Below are 19,123 nucleotides of genomic sequence, written 5' to 3'. Positions count from 1 at the left end.
AGGTTGACACTTCCAATTGGTGGTCAGCCTGTGCAGAGGCCCTGTAGTAGGTATACGAGAAAGTGCTGGGGCCAGCTGACCTGAGAAGCAAGAGGAGGCCCTGGGGTTGAGAGCTTTGGTGAGAGAGGAACAGGTGCGCCCCACCCTCCTTTTCCCCAAGGACTATCCCCACAGCCATGCTGAGTACCCATTTCTCCATTCACCTCCCTTTCTGCCTGCCCTGTGCTGTCTTCCCCAGTGACGCCCTGCGCCAATCAGTACCCCAGCTATGCACCCACTCCTGTAGCAGCCGTGGTGCCAGCTGGAGCCCGTGGGGAAACAGGAGAAAAAGTGGGAACAGCAGGCCTTGGAGAGGGTGTCTAAACATGGACTATTTGGGGACTGTCTTTTATTTTTAGTTTGAAAGCCGTCCACCCTTCAGTATTGTAAAAACAGGAGCCAGGAGCCCATCACTCACTGCTGCTTGGGAAAGAACCCTTGGACCTTGGCTGGAACATGTGGAGAGGGCATGGCACCTGCCTCCTCTGAGGTGGTCGGCAGGGCCTGGCTGGAGTGTTCTTAGGACCTGTGGCTGAAGAGAGTAGCTGCTTCCAACAGGCACAGAGATTTGTTGGAGGACATCAGCCTTCCTGCTTTGATTCTCTTGATGATGTCCATGTGTCATTAATGCCAATTAGGGGAGGATGGAAGCAAAGCGTTTGCCCCAGGGCACTGACTTGTGGGAGGGCCACCAGGACAATTGAATTCCCCACCAGACAAATGTGATTAGGTGCAGCCTGGCCCATCCCTGCTGGACAGGCATAAATGGCCCAGTGAGGCCGGGTTGCTCATCCCACCATGCAGGCTCACCATCGTTGCTGGCGCAGCCTCCCCAGCCCCAATGTTCGGGAGGCGGCTTCCATGTATGGTACTGCTGTGGCCATCTTCCTGGTCATCCTGGTGGCTGCACTGCAGGGCTCAGAGCCTCCGGAGAGCCCCTTTCCCTACCGCATCCCCCTGGACCCCAAGGGGACCCTGCAGCTCTCGTGGAACGTTAGCTATGTGCAGGAAGTCATCCACTTCCAGCTCCAGGTGCATGGGCTGACGGCTGGGGTCTTGTTTGGAATGTCGGATCGAGGCGAGATGGAGAATGCAGACATCGTCATGCTCTGGACTGATGGGGACAGAGCCTACTTGGCGGTGAGTCGTCTCCCACCTTGCTATCCTGTCCTCACACCCACACCCCCTAGCTGACTATCTTCTTAGAGCTATGCTCCACAATCAGCAAAGGAAGTTTACCTACTACTTCTGTGTTTGATGTCACTGATCTGAATTAAGCCTGTGTTCACTCTTCAGTCTCATAGGGACACTCACTAGATGACGAAATGGTAAGTGGGTTCTTCCTGGAGTCCTTGACTGCACCCACAAATAATGGTTGCAGCAATCCAAGGAGGATAAGCACAAATGGAGGGCCCACATGCCATGTAGCACCCTTGCTGTGTGAGCACAGACCCTGCATCTCACCCAGTTTTACAAATAACAACTCCATGCTACGCTAGCAGCACACGCACACCTGTTGTGAGCCAGGTGGTGGCACGCAGCTCAGTAGAGCAGGCAGCATGCACACCAGCCTGGGACACAGCACACACAGGCCTTCTGTGCTATACTTGACGGTGGTAGGTGCCGATACCACCACAACCCAGACGCAGGCAACCCCACCCTCAGCACATTAGCTGAGCCTAAGCCAACAGAATCCATCTGCTTCCTTCTGTTCAAAACCTACCTGACACCTGCTTGCAAGGATGGCGAAAAGAAAGTCTCCTACATTCTGGAGGGTCCTTCAGGGCTCCCAACAAGCTGCAGGGGTCCATAGAGAGGAGCAAGATCCCCACACAACATCCTCTGGGGCCTCACTCCTCCTCAGTCCTCAGCAGAGGGAATGGACCTTCAGGCCTCTTTGGGATGGAATCTAACTCTACTCCTACAGGGAAAGGATGGTCAAAGATTTTCCTTATCAAACCAGAAGGCACCTTCTTCATAGAAGGCTGGCCTCAAATCTGTGTTAATCCTCCGACCTCAGCTTCCCCAGTGCTGGGGTTAGAGGACTGAGCCGCTAAGCCTTACTGGGAAATGATCTCTTGAGCTGAGGATGGCAGCCACTCTCCATTGTGCTGTGAGGCCAGTCATTTGCTCTCCCTGTCAGGTAGGGTGAGAAAGCAGGGCTGGCTCTGGATTCACAGCCCCAGCTGAGGTGTGTGCAGGACAGAAGAGCCTTACTGGGCCCCAGAAGGCTTGCTGTTCCCCTCCCCTTTCTGGTGAAGCTTTTTCACACTGCAGCTTCCACAGGCAAGGGAGCCTGGAGTTTCACTTTTCCATGCCCTTCCATGTTCATTTGCACAATAAATTCCTTTGAACACCAGTGGCAGAATGGGGCTCTTTGGGCAGCAGTCTGCTCAGGAACACACACTAGATTCCCAGAAGCAATGTCAGCTGCTGGTCTAGTCCTGCTGCAAGTCAGCAAGGTCCACAGCAGGAGCCTCACCATTTTTGCAAACTCCTTGCAGGTTTCTGCTTTCCTCAAGCTGTGATAGCCTTGCAAGTAGGGCTAAATAGAAACAGCCCTACAGTCCTCACAGCAGAGGCCGATGGTGCTCATGAACTCAGAGGGAGGCCCACTAGCTGGATGCCACCCCATAGCTGGCCTCCATACACTGGCTTGGAGCCTTGAAGGGGGAGGCAAGGAGACCAGACCAGTGATCTAGATTCTAGGAACTATGCTGGGGAAATGCTCACTCCAGCAGCCAGTGTGGCCAGGGCAGCCTGCCGGCCCAGGCCTCAGTTTACTCTCTCCAGGCAAGGCTGGCACTAGAGTGAAGTAAGAGATTCCTAAGGTACAGTATTTAAGGCAGCTTTTGCTCTCAATGCTATGCAAGTGTGGGGTACTGGGAGTGCCACCTTAAATGCTGCCTTGCCTCTTCCCACTCTGGCTCTGTCATCATCGGTCTAGGTCCAAGGTTCTAGCCTCAAATTTGTAATCTTGTTTTGCAGTCCTTTCCGAAGGCACAGTATAGTTCTCCAAGTCTCACTCTAAGGCCTAAGAATCTGAACAGGCAACTGTCCCTGGGAGTCTCAGGCACCTGGCTCATGTGTGAGAGGTTGGAAGGAAGCTGGATGGGGTACAACTACAAGCAGGATGGGTGACAGAATGTGATATGGGGGCTAGAAAACTCGGCTCAAGGGACTGATCATTGTGCATACACCGGGCCCTGCGTTTGATCCCAATATTGAATAAGAGTGAGAACAGATAAGATCCATCAAGAGTGAGGCTCAGCAGCTCCCTGGCCCCACTGGGTGTTCCCATGGAGCTGGTGACCCACTAGGGGTAGCGGATCTCTCCTAGAGAAGAGCAACTGCACCCAACCATGAGTGTGGCCTCCTTCCTGCTCAGACCCCGAGCCTCTCTCTGCAGGATGCCTGGAGTGACCAGAAGGGACAGATCCATCTGGATGCACAGCAGGACTACCAGCTGCTTCAGGCACAGAGGACCTCAGATGGCCTAGCCCTGCTCTTCAAGAGGCCCTTTGTCACCTGTGATCCCAAGGATTACCTCATTGAGGTAGGCCGCTCAGTTCAGGAACACAGTTTGCCTGGACTATCCCAGCATCCTACAGTATTCAGCCAAGGCCGCTCCCTTCCTGGGAAGCCTGAACAAGCCTCTCACACACATGAGAGAGCGCCACTAGGCAGGTGGAAGCTGTTTTGAGAAGCTCCAGCTCTGCCAGCAGCGTGACGCTCCCTGCAGACATGTTACCAGTGTTCTTTCTGGATGTGAGTGTTGTTCAGAACCCTCTCTTGCTCTGGGCTGTATACCTATCCTGCTCTCATCAGCCTGTCACATGGAACTCTGCACAAAGCCCAGCATGCCTGGTTTTCTGCCCTGCCCAGCTGCTGCCTTGTGGTGAGGCTCAGGGCCCCTTTCTCCTCCATACCTCAGTCTGCTGTCTATAACATATGGCCAGCAGCTACTGTATTTCCAAAATGGAAGGCTGTTGTGTACTTCACAGCTAAACATAGCTCACAAACACCTTAGCCGCTCCCCAGTTAGGAAGAGCCAGTCTATCTTTCCCTTGATGGAACCCTTGCATTCTTGTTATCTTAGTTAATCTTTCCTGGTGGCACTGACAGGGGTTGGCAGTTTATAGCGCTAGCTGAGGTGTAGAGTGGAGATGCTGGTGCCATGGGAAGAGACTCACCACTCACAGTCCCCAGGGAGGGGTTGCCACAGCATGTGGGAAGCACCAGGCTTAGTCACTAAGTGAAGGTGAGGGCAGAATCCTGCCAATGAGCTTTACTGGGATGACAGGGCAAAGTCTAGGAGGGGCATGGGCGGCAGCAGCCTGGGTAATTCTGACTCTTCAGGCCTTCAGGTGCTGCTCTATGCTTACCAGTCTGGCCCTGAGGCAATTTAGGGCAGGGGAGGTAGTGGCTTGGAGTACAAGGGTTAGACAAAGAGGTGGGTGGTGATTTGGGCTCACCTGGGCTATGGGGTATAGATGTGGGCTATACCCATCCTAAAAGTGAATCTCATGAAAGGGGTAAACAACTCTGGCCATTTGTTTATAATAAAACAAATGGGGAATTGTGGCTAGGGAAGTGGACTAACCCAGGAGCTCATGGCATAAAGAGGCCATTGGGAGTCCCCAGCCTCCTGTAGTCAAGGCAAAAGTAGTCAGAGAACCATAAAGAATATGCCACAGGACAGGCTGATGATGTTTGCATGTTCCGGGGCCACAACTTCTGCATAGAACTTGTAAGATGTCCTCCCCAGAAGCAGTCCAAGGGATTCTTGCCAACCAGAGCACACTGGCTGTCCACCATGAATGCACATCCTGGAACATGGCTGCAGGTATTTCCAGCAATGTATCCACCTGGAGCCACTGGCCTTTGACCATAGCAACTTTTGAGGAAACCCAACCAGCTCCATCTCTGTGGCCTAGCTGAGCCCTCCAGCACAGGAAGGACATACAGACCTTACATGTACAGCTCCTGGAGGTTGGGGAAAACTGCACAACTCACTGTCAAACTCAGGGTTCCCCGGATTGGTTTCTCCACTCCCTAGGTGGTCACTGACTCTTCAGTTGTGAATCAACCAATCAATACCTTTCCCCTGCTCCCGGTGACCTTGGGGTTTGTTCACAGGGGAAGTAAGAGTCCCAGCCTGCCTCATAGGAAGGCCCAGTGATTGGATGCAGAGTATGTGAGAAAAAAAAAAAAAGTGTTTGACAGGTGGAGACAGGATTCCAGAAGCAGCCTCAGGTCAGGCAGAACTTCATGGTCTTGGTGTTTGCTAAGCTGACAGTGAGGAGCTTTACCTGGTAGGGGTGGATGGACGGGGCACATGGCTCCTTTCACTTTCCCTTAAACCTATGCTGGCTCTGACTTCGCAATGAACTGGTTCTGTCTGGGCTGCAGGATGACACGATCCATCTAGTGTATGGAATCCTGGAAGAGCCGTTCCGGTCACTGGAGGCCATCAACACCTCAAGCCTGCACACGGGGCTGCAGCGGGTACAGCTTCTGAAGTCTGAGTTCCCCACTCCAGCCATGCCTGCGAATGTACAAACCATGGAGATCCGGGCCCCTAATGTCCCCATCCCCAACAAAGAGACCACATACTGGTGCTATATCACTGAGCTGCCCCACGGCTTTGCCCGACACCACATCATCATGGTACACGGGGGTCTAGAGTTACTGTGGGTGCATGAATCTGAGGGGTTGGCCTGACTTCTTTAGAAGCCGCACATATGTACTGGTCCCCTGTGAGCCTGCGCACCATCTGCCTCAGGGCTTCTGTATTTCTATCTTACCTGCCTGGACCAAAACAATACTTTTTTTTTTTTCTTTTTTTTTTTTTTTTTTACTTTTACAACTGCCCTTGAGGTTAGAACTGCTGTCAATCTTTCTGGCCACCCACCCTCATGTAAAAGTAGCTCAACTCAGTTATTCCAAAGCTGCAACTAGGGACTTCAGCACAGTGGTGCCCAGAAACAAATACTGTCCCTATTACAAAAGAGGAAGAATAACCAGAAAGGTCATGTGAATGCCCAGAATCACACCGTAAAGAGTAGACAGGTTGTATAGCTGTGTTTGAGTCTCAGACTCTAACCTGGAGGCCATTTTGCCTCCCAGTGGAGCTTCCAAGGGTCCTGAGTCACCTAATACACACAAAGACTGCTGCCTTCCTAGTTCCATCTTATTAGTAATGATCTGTGTAGTTCCCTACTTTTTCCCTGGAGCTCCTCATGGGTTCTAGTACCTCCTGGGGATCACAGCATGATCCCTCCTGGTTTTGTATTGGCAGCCCTGCAGCACTTGAAGTTGCCTTACTTACCCTTCTTCTTTACAGTAGAGCAGCTAAAGACTAGCTGGTCCAGCAGAGTGGGAGGGTTAAGCTGGTACTGGCCTCCCAGCTCAGGGTGGTCTGTTCTTCTGCAGTATGAGGCCGTTATCACTGAGGGTAATGAGGCCCTGGTGCACCACATGGAGGTCTTCCAGTGTGCAGATGAGTATGAGACCATCCCCAAATTCAACGGACCCTGCGACTCCAAGATGAAACCTGACCGACTCGACTACTGTCGCCATGTACTGGCCGCGTGGGCCCTGGGTGCCAAGGTATGCACGTATTGGTATATATTTGTCCTAGTTTGCTTTCTATTGTGATAAATACCAGGGCCAAAATCAACTTAGAGGAGGACCTACTTGGCAAATGTGTCTAGGTTACAGTCAATCGCTGAGGGACACCAAGATAGGAACTCAAGGCAGGCCTGCCTCATTTTCTGTCCCAGGAACTCATAGCCGGGAGAGTCCAGCAGGGATCACGGAGAAGGCTGTTTCCTGGTTGGTTCTCAGGCCATCTTCTACTCGAATAGTGTTCTTACACAGCCCGGGGATGATGCTGCTCGCAGTTGTCTTGGCCCTCCTATATCAGTTAAGAATCAAAATAAACCTCCTAGATCCGCCCACAGGCTAACCCTCCTATACTGAGTAAGAATCAAGATAAACCTCATACATATGCCCACCGGCCAATCTGACGGAGGTAACTCCACAGCTAAGATCACCTCAGATGACTCTAGGCCTTGTCAGCTTGACAGTTTAAGTTACTTAGGACACCATTGCACCATCCCCAGGCGCCCTTTGGCATCCTTGGGATTCTAACTCCCTGTACTCATCTCCAAAAACCACATCCTAAAAAGTCCCAAGAGAGAGATGGGAAGGAGGTGCGCGAGGCCACCAACAGAGTGCAGGCTCCAAACAGCCCAGGTCGCCTCTAGGATGCTTCTGCTTTTGTTCTTTGGCCACAAGAGCTCTTTCCAACCTTCTGTGAAAACACACATGACCATGGGTGCGTACCTCTTATGGGTACTGTGATCACTGCAGGGATCTGGGTTCTGTGCGCAGCCTGATCCCACCGCTGCCTGAGGCAGGGCAAGTTGTCAAGAGACCATACCCAAGAGTCTTACCAAGCCCCTCCTGTGCCCCTGGGACAGGATGGTAAGGGCAGGACAGGAGGGTCTGGGAGGGGGCTCATCTCAGGTTCAATGCCCTCCTGATAGGACCTTCTATGTATGACAGCGAGGTCTACTGAGCCCCAAGAAAGAATCCTTCTAATCCAACCACTTGCTTATGTCACCAGCTTCTCTGCTCAGGCCCCAGCTGTTGGGCAGATTTGTCCCAGGGCCCTGAAGGGCCCCTGTCTAATACCTTTGTCCCAAACAGGCATTCTACTATCCAGAAGAAGCTGGTGTTTCCTTCGGGGGCCTAGGGTCCTCCCGGTATCTCCGACTAGAAGTTCATTACCACAATCCAGGGAAGATACAAGGTAAGGTGTTAAGAGCACATCTCCAGGCCCTGCTTCATTCTCTCGAACGCTTGGGTCAAGCCTGTCAGGTAGAGAGGGAACAAGGCATATGCATGCCAGAGACTACACAACGGCTTTTCTCCTTGTCTACTTTGTTGTAGTCCGCAGCCTAATGGGTTCCAAGCCTAGGGTTTGGGGTATCCCCCTCAAGCCAGGGCTCTAAGTGATTAGTGATATCTGCCATGAACCCTGGGGCAGGGCTTGGTGCTGTGCTCTCAAGCACCTGAACACTCAGTGAAAACAGAGCCTCACAAATGCCATGAGGTAGGCAGGACCACAGCAGGCCTTAGATCCAGAAGGCCAAGGGCCCTGCCAGTAGACAGCCAGACAGGAGCCGACTGCTCTAGACCAGATTCTTTCTCGAGCTTACGTCATGTATTTAGATAGCCCAAGCTATCCGATTTGCTCAGAAATGCCCCAGAAGGGCTACATCTGCCTACCTGTTTGTTCTCCCACCTGGCACAGAGCTGGAAAAAACTATTGAGTAGCCTGCTGGGCCTGAGAATCTGTGTTAAGCAGGGGAGTCTCAGCCCAAACAAGATATATCATGCTGCAAAGAGTTTCTAAAAAGGAGACAAGGTGTGTGTGAGCACGTGTGTGTGTGTGTGTGTGTGTGTGTGTGTGTGTGTGTGTGTGCGCGCGCGCTCGCAAGGATTAGTAAAAGGGCTAGAGTCCATGCGATGTGATTGGAATTTCAGGAGCATTTAGTGCCGATCTTGCAGGCCTAGCACGTTCTCAAGACAAGGACAAGGGAAATCACCATTACGGCTACATCATCCCATGCCTGAAGGTGAACAACTTGAGTGGGTTATTACGGAATAGACAGAGGACACTGCATCAGAAACTAAATATTTCATTGCTCTCGTACCCTGTTTTCCGTCAAATATCTCCCCTTCCCCTTCTCTTCCCCTTCTTTCCCCCTTCTCTTCCTTTCTTCCTCTCTCCCTCCTTCTGAGTGACACTTATCTCTGCCTATGCAAAGGAGGAGCAGACAGAGCCTGATAGACATAGACAGGGCCCACAGTGAGAGTGGAGCGGCTTCTGCACCCAGCTCCCCGCTGTATGTGGAACTGGCTATGCAAACTTAATGACACAAGTGACTTTCCCCCTGGCTGTAGCAATGCCTCTGCCACCACAGGAATTATCTACAGCATGCAGGGGAAGGCAGCTGGGGCCTGAGCACCATAGGGGATTTATTGCTCATTTAAAACCTGAGAGCAAAATGGATTTTTGAAAACTCCTTGGGTATCAGGAAAGTCTGCCTTCCCTGATCGTCTGCATGTATTTATGGCTCTTTTGCCAAATATAAGGGTGCTCCTGTCAGTGGTGAATTTTGAGACAGGCTGTTTTCTATTAATATCAAAATCCACGATTATCTCATTATTTAATCCCCATCTAAATTTTAACCAATTGCTGCTCCTTTTTATTATTTTCCTCTGATGTCATCAGCCCAGAGACAGAAGGGGCTGTTTGAATTTGGATGTTGTTGGGCTGTGGGTGTGGAGGTAGAGACATCACAAACGGAGATACCCTCAGATCAATGAACAGAAGAAAGCCAGGGCCTACCGGCAACATCCTGCATCCCAGCCAGTGGGTCCTGGGTTTAAGGCCAGGTTCAGGTGCTCCCCAGATCTTTGGTTTTAGGCAGGAGTCTTCCATTCCGCCTCCAGTCTTGGTTTTTCCATCTGTAAATGGGAACAATGCCCCTTACCATAAAAAGCTCCCAAAAAGGTGAAGGGAACCCAAGAGCAGCTTCTGACTCCATCTTCCCTGCTCTCTTCAGTCAAGACTAAGAACACTGTTCCCCGAGGGGTGCCTCAGGGGCTGCTGCTTACTATATGCCTCTTCCTCAGGCCGGCGTGACTCCTCCGGCATCCGCCTACACTATACATCCACTCTCCGGAACCATGATGCGGGCATCCTGGAGCTTGGCCTGGTGTACACGCCCCTGATGGCCATCCCCCCTCAGGAGACTGAGTTTGTCTTGACCGGCTACTGCACAGACAAGTGCACCCAGAAGGTGAGTGGACAGGGCCCTCCACATCCTCCTGGCTTCAATGACCAGGGCAGAGTGGCAAGACCCAGAGTGTCTGGGTCTCGGCACCGCCCTCTCCATGTTCAGCAAGAGCTTGTCCATGCTCATGCTTCCACAGTCACTTTTAAATTTTTTATTTATGTGTGTGATCATATGCTGCGTGTATATGTGTGTTTGTGTATGTGTGTGTGTTCCTGTAGAGACCAGAGCAGGGTGTTGTATCCCCTGGAGCTGGAGTTGGGTGGTTGTGAGTGAGCCTCCCAGGCAGGGTGCTGGAAACTAAACCCAAGTCCTCTGGAAGAGCAGCAAGCACTCATAACATCTCTCCAGTTATCCCAGATAGCACATTTTAACTGCTTTTGTTATGGGTGTATCTTCCAAACGGGACTTTCCAGGCTGCCCCACCTCCCACCGGACCATGTTTCACCACGAGGTAGGGACTAAGGGAGGCGGCAAAGTTCCCACCGTCCCTGAGGCTATGTGAGCACAGGGTGACTCAGCAGGGTAAAGCAAGTGGGCCTAGGCTTCTGCAGTAAGTAGACAGCGGCTCCCAGCCCGTGCCAGGGTGCTCTGATTCTCACCTGGCCTGCTGTCTTAGCTGGGCTCACCCGGCAAGAAGCTGCAGTGGATCTGGTATGACTGATTTCCTGACATGGAGGTCCTGAGGAGCCACACTGCTCAGTAAGGGTAGGGACAGTTACCAATGGGGATCTCACAGAGCCCTCTCTAGCCTGTCTGCCTACGATGCCCTCCCACACATGCCATGAACTGCTGTGATGGTCCTCCATGGTTTGGGAGGCAGGGAAGGGTATAGACCTGTAGGTCTCAGTTGTCCACAGCCTCCCCCCCCCCCCCGTGCTCATTTCTGTTAACATCTGCTCTTGCCCTTCCTTCACGAGTATCTCTGGCTGGTCACCATCAGTCTTACTGTTTGGAGCTCTTTTGATATCAGAGATGTGACTTCACCGTCTGCTGTGTGTGTTGTGTTCTCTGCTGGCTGCTTCTCTGCTTCTTACAGTGACCTGTCAGGGAAGAGTATTTCTGGATCACAGACAGGGAGACCCAGGCCTGCCAAGAGGACGCAGAGTCCAAAGCTGCACCACGGAGCCAGGTGTCTTTGTTGCAGAGCTCATAGTGTACACTCCTTCCCAGCACTCTCAAGGGATGACCTCTGTTCTCAGGAGTCCAGCCTACCTGAGCACCTGGGCTTTCATGTATTAGCCAAGCCCAGGGTTCTCAGGCTGAGACACTGGACACAGCTGCTCTTATCCTCAATCAAAGACTTTAGTCTGAGGCCAGGATGAGAAATCAACTCCCCTCCCCAGCCAAAACAGACATGTGAGAAGGCTGATGCTGGTGTCTGAGACCTGTGCCCACATCTGCCACTTGCCTGCATTCCTGGCTCATTAGCAAGGGACCCTGGCCCAGCATATATAGTCACAGTTTTAGTCATGAAGGCCCCTGGCTTTCATTGCGAGGGGAATAAAGATATCTACAATATGAAGGCAGGGACAGTAGCCAGAGCAAGACAGAAGGTTCAGAAGTAAAGGCAGATGAGTGGTAGAAAGCACAGCAGTCCGGGGTCATCCAGTGTTATCTTCCAGCATCAGGATCTTCAGTTACAGCCAGCAGCATGAAAGGAGCAGAGGACCGTGGCAGGGCAGCTGAATGGTGGCATGCTTCATGGTGCATCTGAGAAAACTTTGTATCTAAAGATGTGAACACAGATTAGGAAGACAACTGTTCTCTGGAGGATGCCCTCATGCCTTTATGAGAGAGGGAGGCCTCCCCAGACAAGAATTGGCTACCTTTCTGCCACTGGCATAGAGGACAGCATCATTGCTGTTGACCAAGGTCACAGTGACATCAGAGAGAATACAGCCCCTTGTGTACAGGGCACTCAAAGCCTGCCTGGAGCACTGCATGTGGTGGGAACTGCAGAATATCAATTGACAGGGAGCCCACAGAGAAGGGAGGTCTGTCTTGCCAACAGGAGATGGGCTTCAGAGGTCTGCTAGCTGAAGAGAAAGAGAACTTATCCTTCAGGAGCCCCCGGGAGACCAAAGGACAGGGGTACCATTTACCCTGAATGTGTTCTGGTCCGGCTGCTGGTTGGGGCTTACTACTTCAAAGTCTTGGGCTTCTGGCCACAGTAATGCTCTTAAACCATTCTGTAGCAGGTTTATGAGAGAGATCAGAGAGAATCGGCTAGAAAAAGCAAACATTCTGGTAAAGCCAGGGGATGATGCCTCTGCTCTGGGTCCCTGTCATTTCCCCCTGGGGTGTGACTCTGCCCCTCCCACAGGCACTGCCACCCTCTGGAATCCACATCTTCGCCTCACAGCTCCACACACACCTGACTGGCAGGAAGGTGGTCACTGTGCTCGCCAGAGATGGCAAAGAGAGGAAGGTCGTGAACAGAGACAACCACTACAGCCCTCACTTCCAGGTGGGAACCTGCCTGTCACCAGCTTCTGTTTCTCAGGGCTGGTTTTTGACCTTCCGCGGTAACCCGTGACCCAGTGTTCTGGCTGTCAACAAGGTCTTGGTGGCAGTTTGATTGATCTTGTCTCTTCCTGATTGAAAGCCACACTTAGTCGGCCCTGACTCCCCAGAGAGACAGAGGCAGAATGGATATCCCAGGGAGGCTTTGGTGGGGAAGTACAAGGTAGCTGGATCAGGGCGCTCAAATATTTTTCATCTCCTCTCTTCCCCATTCCAGGAGATCAGAATGTTGAAGAAAGCTGTGTCTGTCTTCCCGGTGAGTGTCTGGCAGGGACAGACGGCTGGGGTAGGAAATGTTTGGAGAACATTCTGTCCAAAAAAGAGACAGAGAAAGCAGTAAGGCAGGAGAGAGTCCACAGGGCAGGCACAGCAGGGCTGGGTGAGGTAGGTGTGGACTTCATGGCACAGAGGGGACATTGTCTTTTAGCTTCAGCTTAATCACAACCCCAAAGAGTTTCACACCCTGAGAATGCTGGAGAGAGATGGGGTGCCAAGATGCAGTCCTTGCCCACGCAGAGCTGAAGTTCTGACATGGCCGGTCAGGTCACGCATGATGCCACTGATGGATATAAGCCCCAGGGATACTTAGATTGCGAACCTCATTGTGAAGGGTGCTGGGCTGCTCATGGGAGAGCACACACACACCTGTCGGCACCTGGGTTGGTGCTAATGTGTCTGCTGTCTCACTCCCCAGGGGGATGTACTCATCACTTCTTGCACATACAACACAGAAGACAGGAAGCTGGCCACAGTGGTAAGTCACACTGGCTCTTCCAGCCAGCCACACAGAAAAGCGAACAGCCTGGAGTCTGGTTAAAGATTTCTTACCATTCCTGTGGTTGAGTGTAGGCTGCCAGAGGCAGGACTGCCCCAGATGGACTAACCACTCTCAGGGTATGCTTCTGAGTCCCCATCTCTACCAATCCTCCTCCAGATGCCCAGTGCTTGTTATCCAGGCAGCATGCTGGCCTCTGCATTTACCCCACTGAGTCAGACATGGAGGTGACATTGTCAGCTTCAGGACCTCATCTAAGAGCCACTACAGTGGATTCTCACTGGTACCCTGTGCTTGGTGTCCCTCTGGCATGGGAGGGGCCAGGAAGCACTTTGGGACTCAAAGTCCACCTGGGGAGACAGGCCATATCTACAACAGGACATAAGCAAAGTGATGGGGTCACAGAAATTTTTACCAGAGCTAGGACATCACCCAGAGATGACAGAAGGGGTGTGAAGGGTCAGGGAAATATGGACTAAAGCTTAGGCTTCATGTGTCAGAAGCCTCAGAGGATTAAGGTTGTTTTTCAGATGGGGAAATGTTTAGCTGTGGGAGGGAAGGCAGCACCAGGCAGGTGGGTGTGGCCAGCCACTCCAGGGAAGTGACATGGGTCTTGTTTTGGCTGGACTGTGCATAGTTCAAGGAGGAGGAGTACCTCATGGAAGGACTATTTGCAAGGTGAGGCGTGCAGGAAATGTGTCATCCAGCTGGGGAACATCAGGCAGGGAGAGAGATGTTGTCCATGGTTTTCTTGGGTCACCACTCTTCCCAGCCATTAATCCCAATGACCTTTTAATTCGTCCTTGAGCACCAGATAATGAACACATCAACTGTGAGGTTCAGAGAGGGTCAGGCATGGGGCTACATCACACCCTGGCACCCCAAACCCCAGGAACTCTTATCAGTACCTTAGCACTGTTTGCTGCAGTCCAGGGCCCCCAACAATGTTTCACGTGTGTTCTTTAAATAGCTTTATTGTGAGATGATTCACACACCACTCAGATGACGTACGTGAAGTGTGCAGCTCGTTGCCTGGAAGCATGTTCACAGATACATGCACACAGCCAACCCACAGCTATCACCTCCAGGTCCCCTCGCCCAGCCCAACAAACACAGATTCACTTGCTCTAGTTGTTTCTATTCTGAACATTTCTCATCACTGGAGTTACATGATGTGCAGCCTTCTGTGGCTGGATTCTTTCCCATACATTTACTCCATCTTAGTTTCATCGCAATCTCTAAGGCAAGCATTTTCCTGGGCACTTTCACAGGCATCATCTCCTTCCTGCAGGTGCATCTGCTCTGGGTGGGGGTGGGGAAGCACCTGCCAGTCGGGTGAAGGGAGGCCCCAGGCCTGCTCTGCTAGAGCAGAGTCACAAGAGGACAAGGAACCTCCTTGACTGTTTAGGGCTCATGACTTCTTAGGGTGGCTCCATCTGACACCAGAGGAAACCCTCCCAGAAGGCAGACCTGAGCTCCCTGCCTCTGATAACCTGTGGATGAAAGAGAGAGGGGCCTTTGAAATGCAGCTTCCTTCCCAAAGTGAGAGAGGAGGGAAGGCAAATCTGCTCTGGCATTCAGGTCCTATTCTCATCCTTAACCTCTGAGGTGGCAGAGCTGGGGCGGGGGAATTGTGGGAGGGGTCCCACGCTCACTGAGAGCTATGAAAGCTGGACACTGCAGAAAGTCCCATCCAGGACACGGGCCAGGCTGACTTCTTATGGTGAACTTCCTTCTCCCACACCTCCGTAGACCTACCCCAGGCTCTATCCACTCAAGGAGGGGCCAGCTGAGCTTTGCACCATCCATGTGGTCTGTCATGAAGTAGTGAAGGCTTTTCTCCCTTCACCAGCTCTGACCAGCCAAATAAAGTCTTCCTCCCAACACAAAGTGCCAGGATCCTGGAGCGAGGCTGAGACAGCCCTGGGCTGGGCTCTCTGCCTGGAGTTCTCTGCCCCCGCCCCCATCAGGGCTTGTTCACTAACTCTGAGAGCAGCGAGTAAGTGGTGGGGATGTCACCTGCTCTGCTCTGTCCCTCCGGTATTGCAGATAGGTGATCTGAGGACTGGAGTCTCTCCTGGGTACCAGCAGCCCTGCAGGACCAAGATGACCAGTAGCCAGTGGGGTTTGCAGTATGTAGGAAGGTCATCTCTCACTGGAGACCACAGGGATTTGTCCCCTATTCCCTAAGACTCTGTGCTATAACCCATAAGGCAAAAATAGCAAGGCTGTCTTTTTCTTCACTTTGTTTTTTTCCTAAATCTAATTTTGTTTCTATATTTATTTATTACAATTTATGCACTTTGTGTCCCCATTGCAGGCCCCTCCCTGGTCTCCTCCCAGTCCCACCTTTCCTCCCTTTTCTCCCCCTAAGCCCTTTTCCTAGTTACCTGATAGGGGAGGACCTCCTCCCCTTCTATCTGACACTAGCTTATCAAGTCTCATCAGGGTTGGCTGCATCATCTTCCTCTGTGGCCTGGAAAGGCTGCTCCCCCCAGGGGGAGGTGATCAAAGAGCCAGCTACTGAGTTCATGTCATAGACAGCCTTTGTACCCCTTACTAAGGAACAAACTTGGAAACTGAGCAGCCAATGGGCTTCCTTTGAACAGGGGGTCTAGGTCCTCTCCATGCATAGTCCTTGGTTGGAGTATCAGTCTTTGCAGGGTCCCCTTGATCCAGGTATTTTGGCTCTGTTGTTCTCCTTGTGGAGATCCTGTCCCCTCCAGGTCTTTCTGTCTCCCTCCTCTTCCATAAGAATTCTGGCACTCTGGCCAAAGTTTGGCTATGAGTCTCAGTATCTCCTTTGATACCCTGGTGATCTAGCTATACCAGTCCTAGGCATATAACCAAAAGATGCCCCACCATTCAATACAGACATTTGCTCAACCATGTTCATAGCAGCTTTATGTGTAATAGCCAGAATCTGGAAACAACCCAGATGTCCCTCAACAGGGGAATGGATACAGAAAGTGTGGTACATTTACACAATGGAATACTATTTAGCAATTAAAAACAAGGAACTCATGAAATTTGCAGGCAAATGGTGGGATCTAGGAAAGATCATCCTGAGTGAGGTAACCCAGAAGCAGAAAGACACACATGATATGTACTCACTTATAAGTGGATATTAGACATATAATATAGGATAAACATACTAAAATCTATAGTCCTAAAGAAGCTAAACAACAAGGAGGACGCTGGGGAAGGTGCTTAATCCTCATTCAGAAGGGTAAACAGGATCGATATCGGAAGTAGGTGAAGACAAGGAACAGAAGAGGAGCCTTCCACAGAGGACCTCTGTCTTTTTTTTTTTAATCACTATCTAATGCGTATTTACTAGGTCACTGTCTGTCCCTCTGCCACAGCAGAACCTTGAGCCAGGGACCTCTTCCTGGCTCTAGTCCTGGGACTTCGATGGCACACTGCAGCAAGCAGCTAGATGCATTGGGAAACAAGTGGCCACAAGAAAGCCACAGGCAGAGAGTGCTGAGAGGGTGTGCTGAGGGCGAACAGGGTCTTCTTTCACCTGCAGGGAGGTTTTGGGATCTTGGAGGAAATGTGTGTCAACTATGTGCACTACTACCCGCTGACCCAGCTGGAGCTCTGCAAGAGTGCCGTGGATGATGGTTATCTACAGAAGTACTTCCACATGCTGAACAGGTGAAACACTTTTTCTTGCTTTCTGCCCCTGGGGAACTCAGCATGGGCAAACTCTGCACCCTGCACTGTGTTCCCTGACCCATGTCCTACGGGGGGGGGGGGGGGGGGGGGGGGGGGGGGCAGGGGCTGCGTGGCCAAATACAGAGTTTAAGCTAAGTCCCTGGAGCAAAGTTAACATGCAAACCATCAGACCTATGTGTCTTCAGAGGTGCCTATGGTGGGTGTCACTAATCAATCTCTTGACTTACAAGAAGCTGCCACGAGAGTAGCCATTATCAACAGTCAAAGGTGACATAGAGGTGGAGGAAGGATCAAGACAGCCTCTTAGGCAGTGGATAAAGGAGGTGAGGCTGGGGAGTTGACACAGGGCAGCTGTCTGGAGCCATGCTGGTCTACAGCCCTCTATTATATCGTTAAGCTGAGTTGTTCTCTTTCCTTCCAGATTCAACGGTGACGAGGTCTGCACCTGCCCTCAGGCCTCCGTTCCCGAGCAGTTCGCCTCTGTGCCCTGGAACTCTTTCAGTGGTACAGTGCTCAAGGCTCTGTATGGCTTTGCCCCCATCTCCATGCATTGCAACAAGACCTCTGCCATTCGCTTCCAGGTATGACTGCATGGGATTAAGTGGTGGGTCGCAGCACCGACAAATCCCATTGCTGCCTGAATCTCCAAGCCCAGGACCATCCATATCCTGAGGAGGACCGCAGGGGGGTTGAGGGAGAGCACCTTCACCTTTGGACAAGAAGCACTCACGTGAGATAGAGAAAATGATTAGGTAGTGATGGAGACAGCAGAAGGCAGATGATAAGGGGAAGGCCAGCGAAGGCCAGGGATGCCATTTCTCCTGACAGTGCAACCAGGGGCTAACCTTAGCTCTGTCTGAATGGTGTGTGAGTGAGTGCCAGCACCCTCCTCAGGGCATAAAAATAGAGCTGTGGGCAGGGGAGGTAAGAAACCAGAATTCTGTGACAAAAGCCTCGAAGCCCTGCTTCTCTCCTTATCAGAAGCCTGCTGGGATTCAGAGGCACCTAATTTATTTCCTAGTCTAGCTAGCCAGCAGCAGCAGTGCCAGCCCAGAGTGCTGGTCAGCAGAGCCAACCTGCTGTGTTAGGCAGGGGAGGCAGGCACTGTACCGGGAGGTGAACAGACCTTTCCTGGCAGCATTTGGGTGCTGGATTAATTGCTAACCCAAACACCCATGCCATGGGGAGGCTTGCTCACCCCAGGGCAGTTTGGGGCACTGATGTAGCTAGATCTTGGTTTTTGCAGAAACCTCATTGGGAGACAGTGGCTAAAACCACAGCCTGACTCCAAGGATTCTGATCCTTGACTCAGGGTATACTCAGGGGCCTCCAGGTTTCTGACCAGAGAACACAAAAGCTTAGGGAAAGGGCCTGGATCCTTTGGTGGTAACCTTCAAAGAGTGATTTGGAAGAGGCAGGGAGGGTTCAGCATTGGGATAAATGAATTTAAAGACAAGAACCCAACTGGCTAGAAAAACAGCAGCCGTCTGTCTCCTCCAGCCTCAGTTTAGCTGGTCCCTTTCTTACAGGGTGAATGGAATCTGCAGCCTCTGCCTGAGATCACCTCCAAACTGGAAGAACCCACCCCACGCTGCCCCATACGACAGGCTCTGAACCCCTCTGACCACAGGAGCGTGGTCATCACAACTGAAGCAGAGGCTCAGTAGGCTCATCTTCTGAGAGGCTGTTCTTCAGCCCCTCCTCGTGATGTCCTGACGGGCTCACACCATCTCTGTCCACCCCTGCGTGACCAATCCCCTCCATAACATAGTGAGTGCTGTTCACCTAGGAGGAAGGAGCATATCGCCTCGGAGACGCCTGCAGTGGCGGAGACAATCCCATGAAGTCCAGTTGGGCGGAGCAGAGCTGGACATCACCCACACACTCCACATAGGGACAGCTTCAACACCAGAGGAACTAACCTTGCCTCCAGAACAGCCTTGCCAGTCTGGATGCAGACTCTCAAAGCCCCTCAGAACACTCCCTGTTAGCCCTGCAGTGGTAACTCCTGTTGGTGTATGCCTTGACAGCACTGCTTAAATATCTCTTTGCAGAGTGGCTCGTGTTTCCCAGTGGGCGGCTTCCCTGCGACAAGACAGGACAAGGCATTTAGCTAGTTAGAGACTCACCAGGGGAACTTGCTTCTTGGCAAAGTAAATAGATATTTTCGCCTACCTAAAGGGAAACCCCAACAGGTAGTTCTATCATGGAGAGCCAAGATGGCTGGAGC

At 51.8% G+C, this 19,123-nt stretch overlaps 1 protein-coding gene across 1 annotated transcript; it reads left to right on the top strand.

Annotated features, from left to right (window-relative positions):
* The first annotated feature begins 837 nt into the window (after window positions 1-837).
* Dbh (dopamine beta-hydroxylase) lies at window positions 838-18,560 on the top strand. Its single transcript, XM_055600751.1, has 12 exons — window positions 838-1,179; window positions 3,449-3,595; window positions 5,452-5,709; window positions 6,475-6,651; window positions 7,756-7,858; window positions 9,751-9,917; window positions 12,238-12,381; window positions 12,655-12,693; window positions 13,132-13,191; window positions 16,745-16,872; window positions 17,315-17,474; window positions 18,423-18,560. The coding sequence occupies exons 1-12, from the start codon at window positions 838-840 to the stop codon at window positions 18,558-18,560; spliced, it is 1,863 nt and encodes a 620-aa protein (XP_055456726.1).
* Window positions 18,561-19,123: the final 563 nt, after the last annotated feature.

Source organism: Psammomys obesus, unplaced genomic scaffold (genome assembly GCF_907164565.1).
Source record: "Psammomys obesus unplaced genomic scaffold, mPsaObe1.curated_primary_1811, whole genome shotgun sequence".
Classification (NCBI taxonomy): domain Eukaryota; kingdom Metazoa; phylum Chordata; class Mammalia; order Rodentia; family Muridae; genus Psammomys; species Psammomys obesus.
Note: the sequence above shows the minus strand (reverse complement) of the source record. Positions and strands in the feature narration are given on the sequence as shown.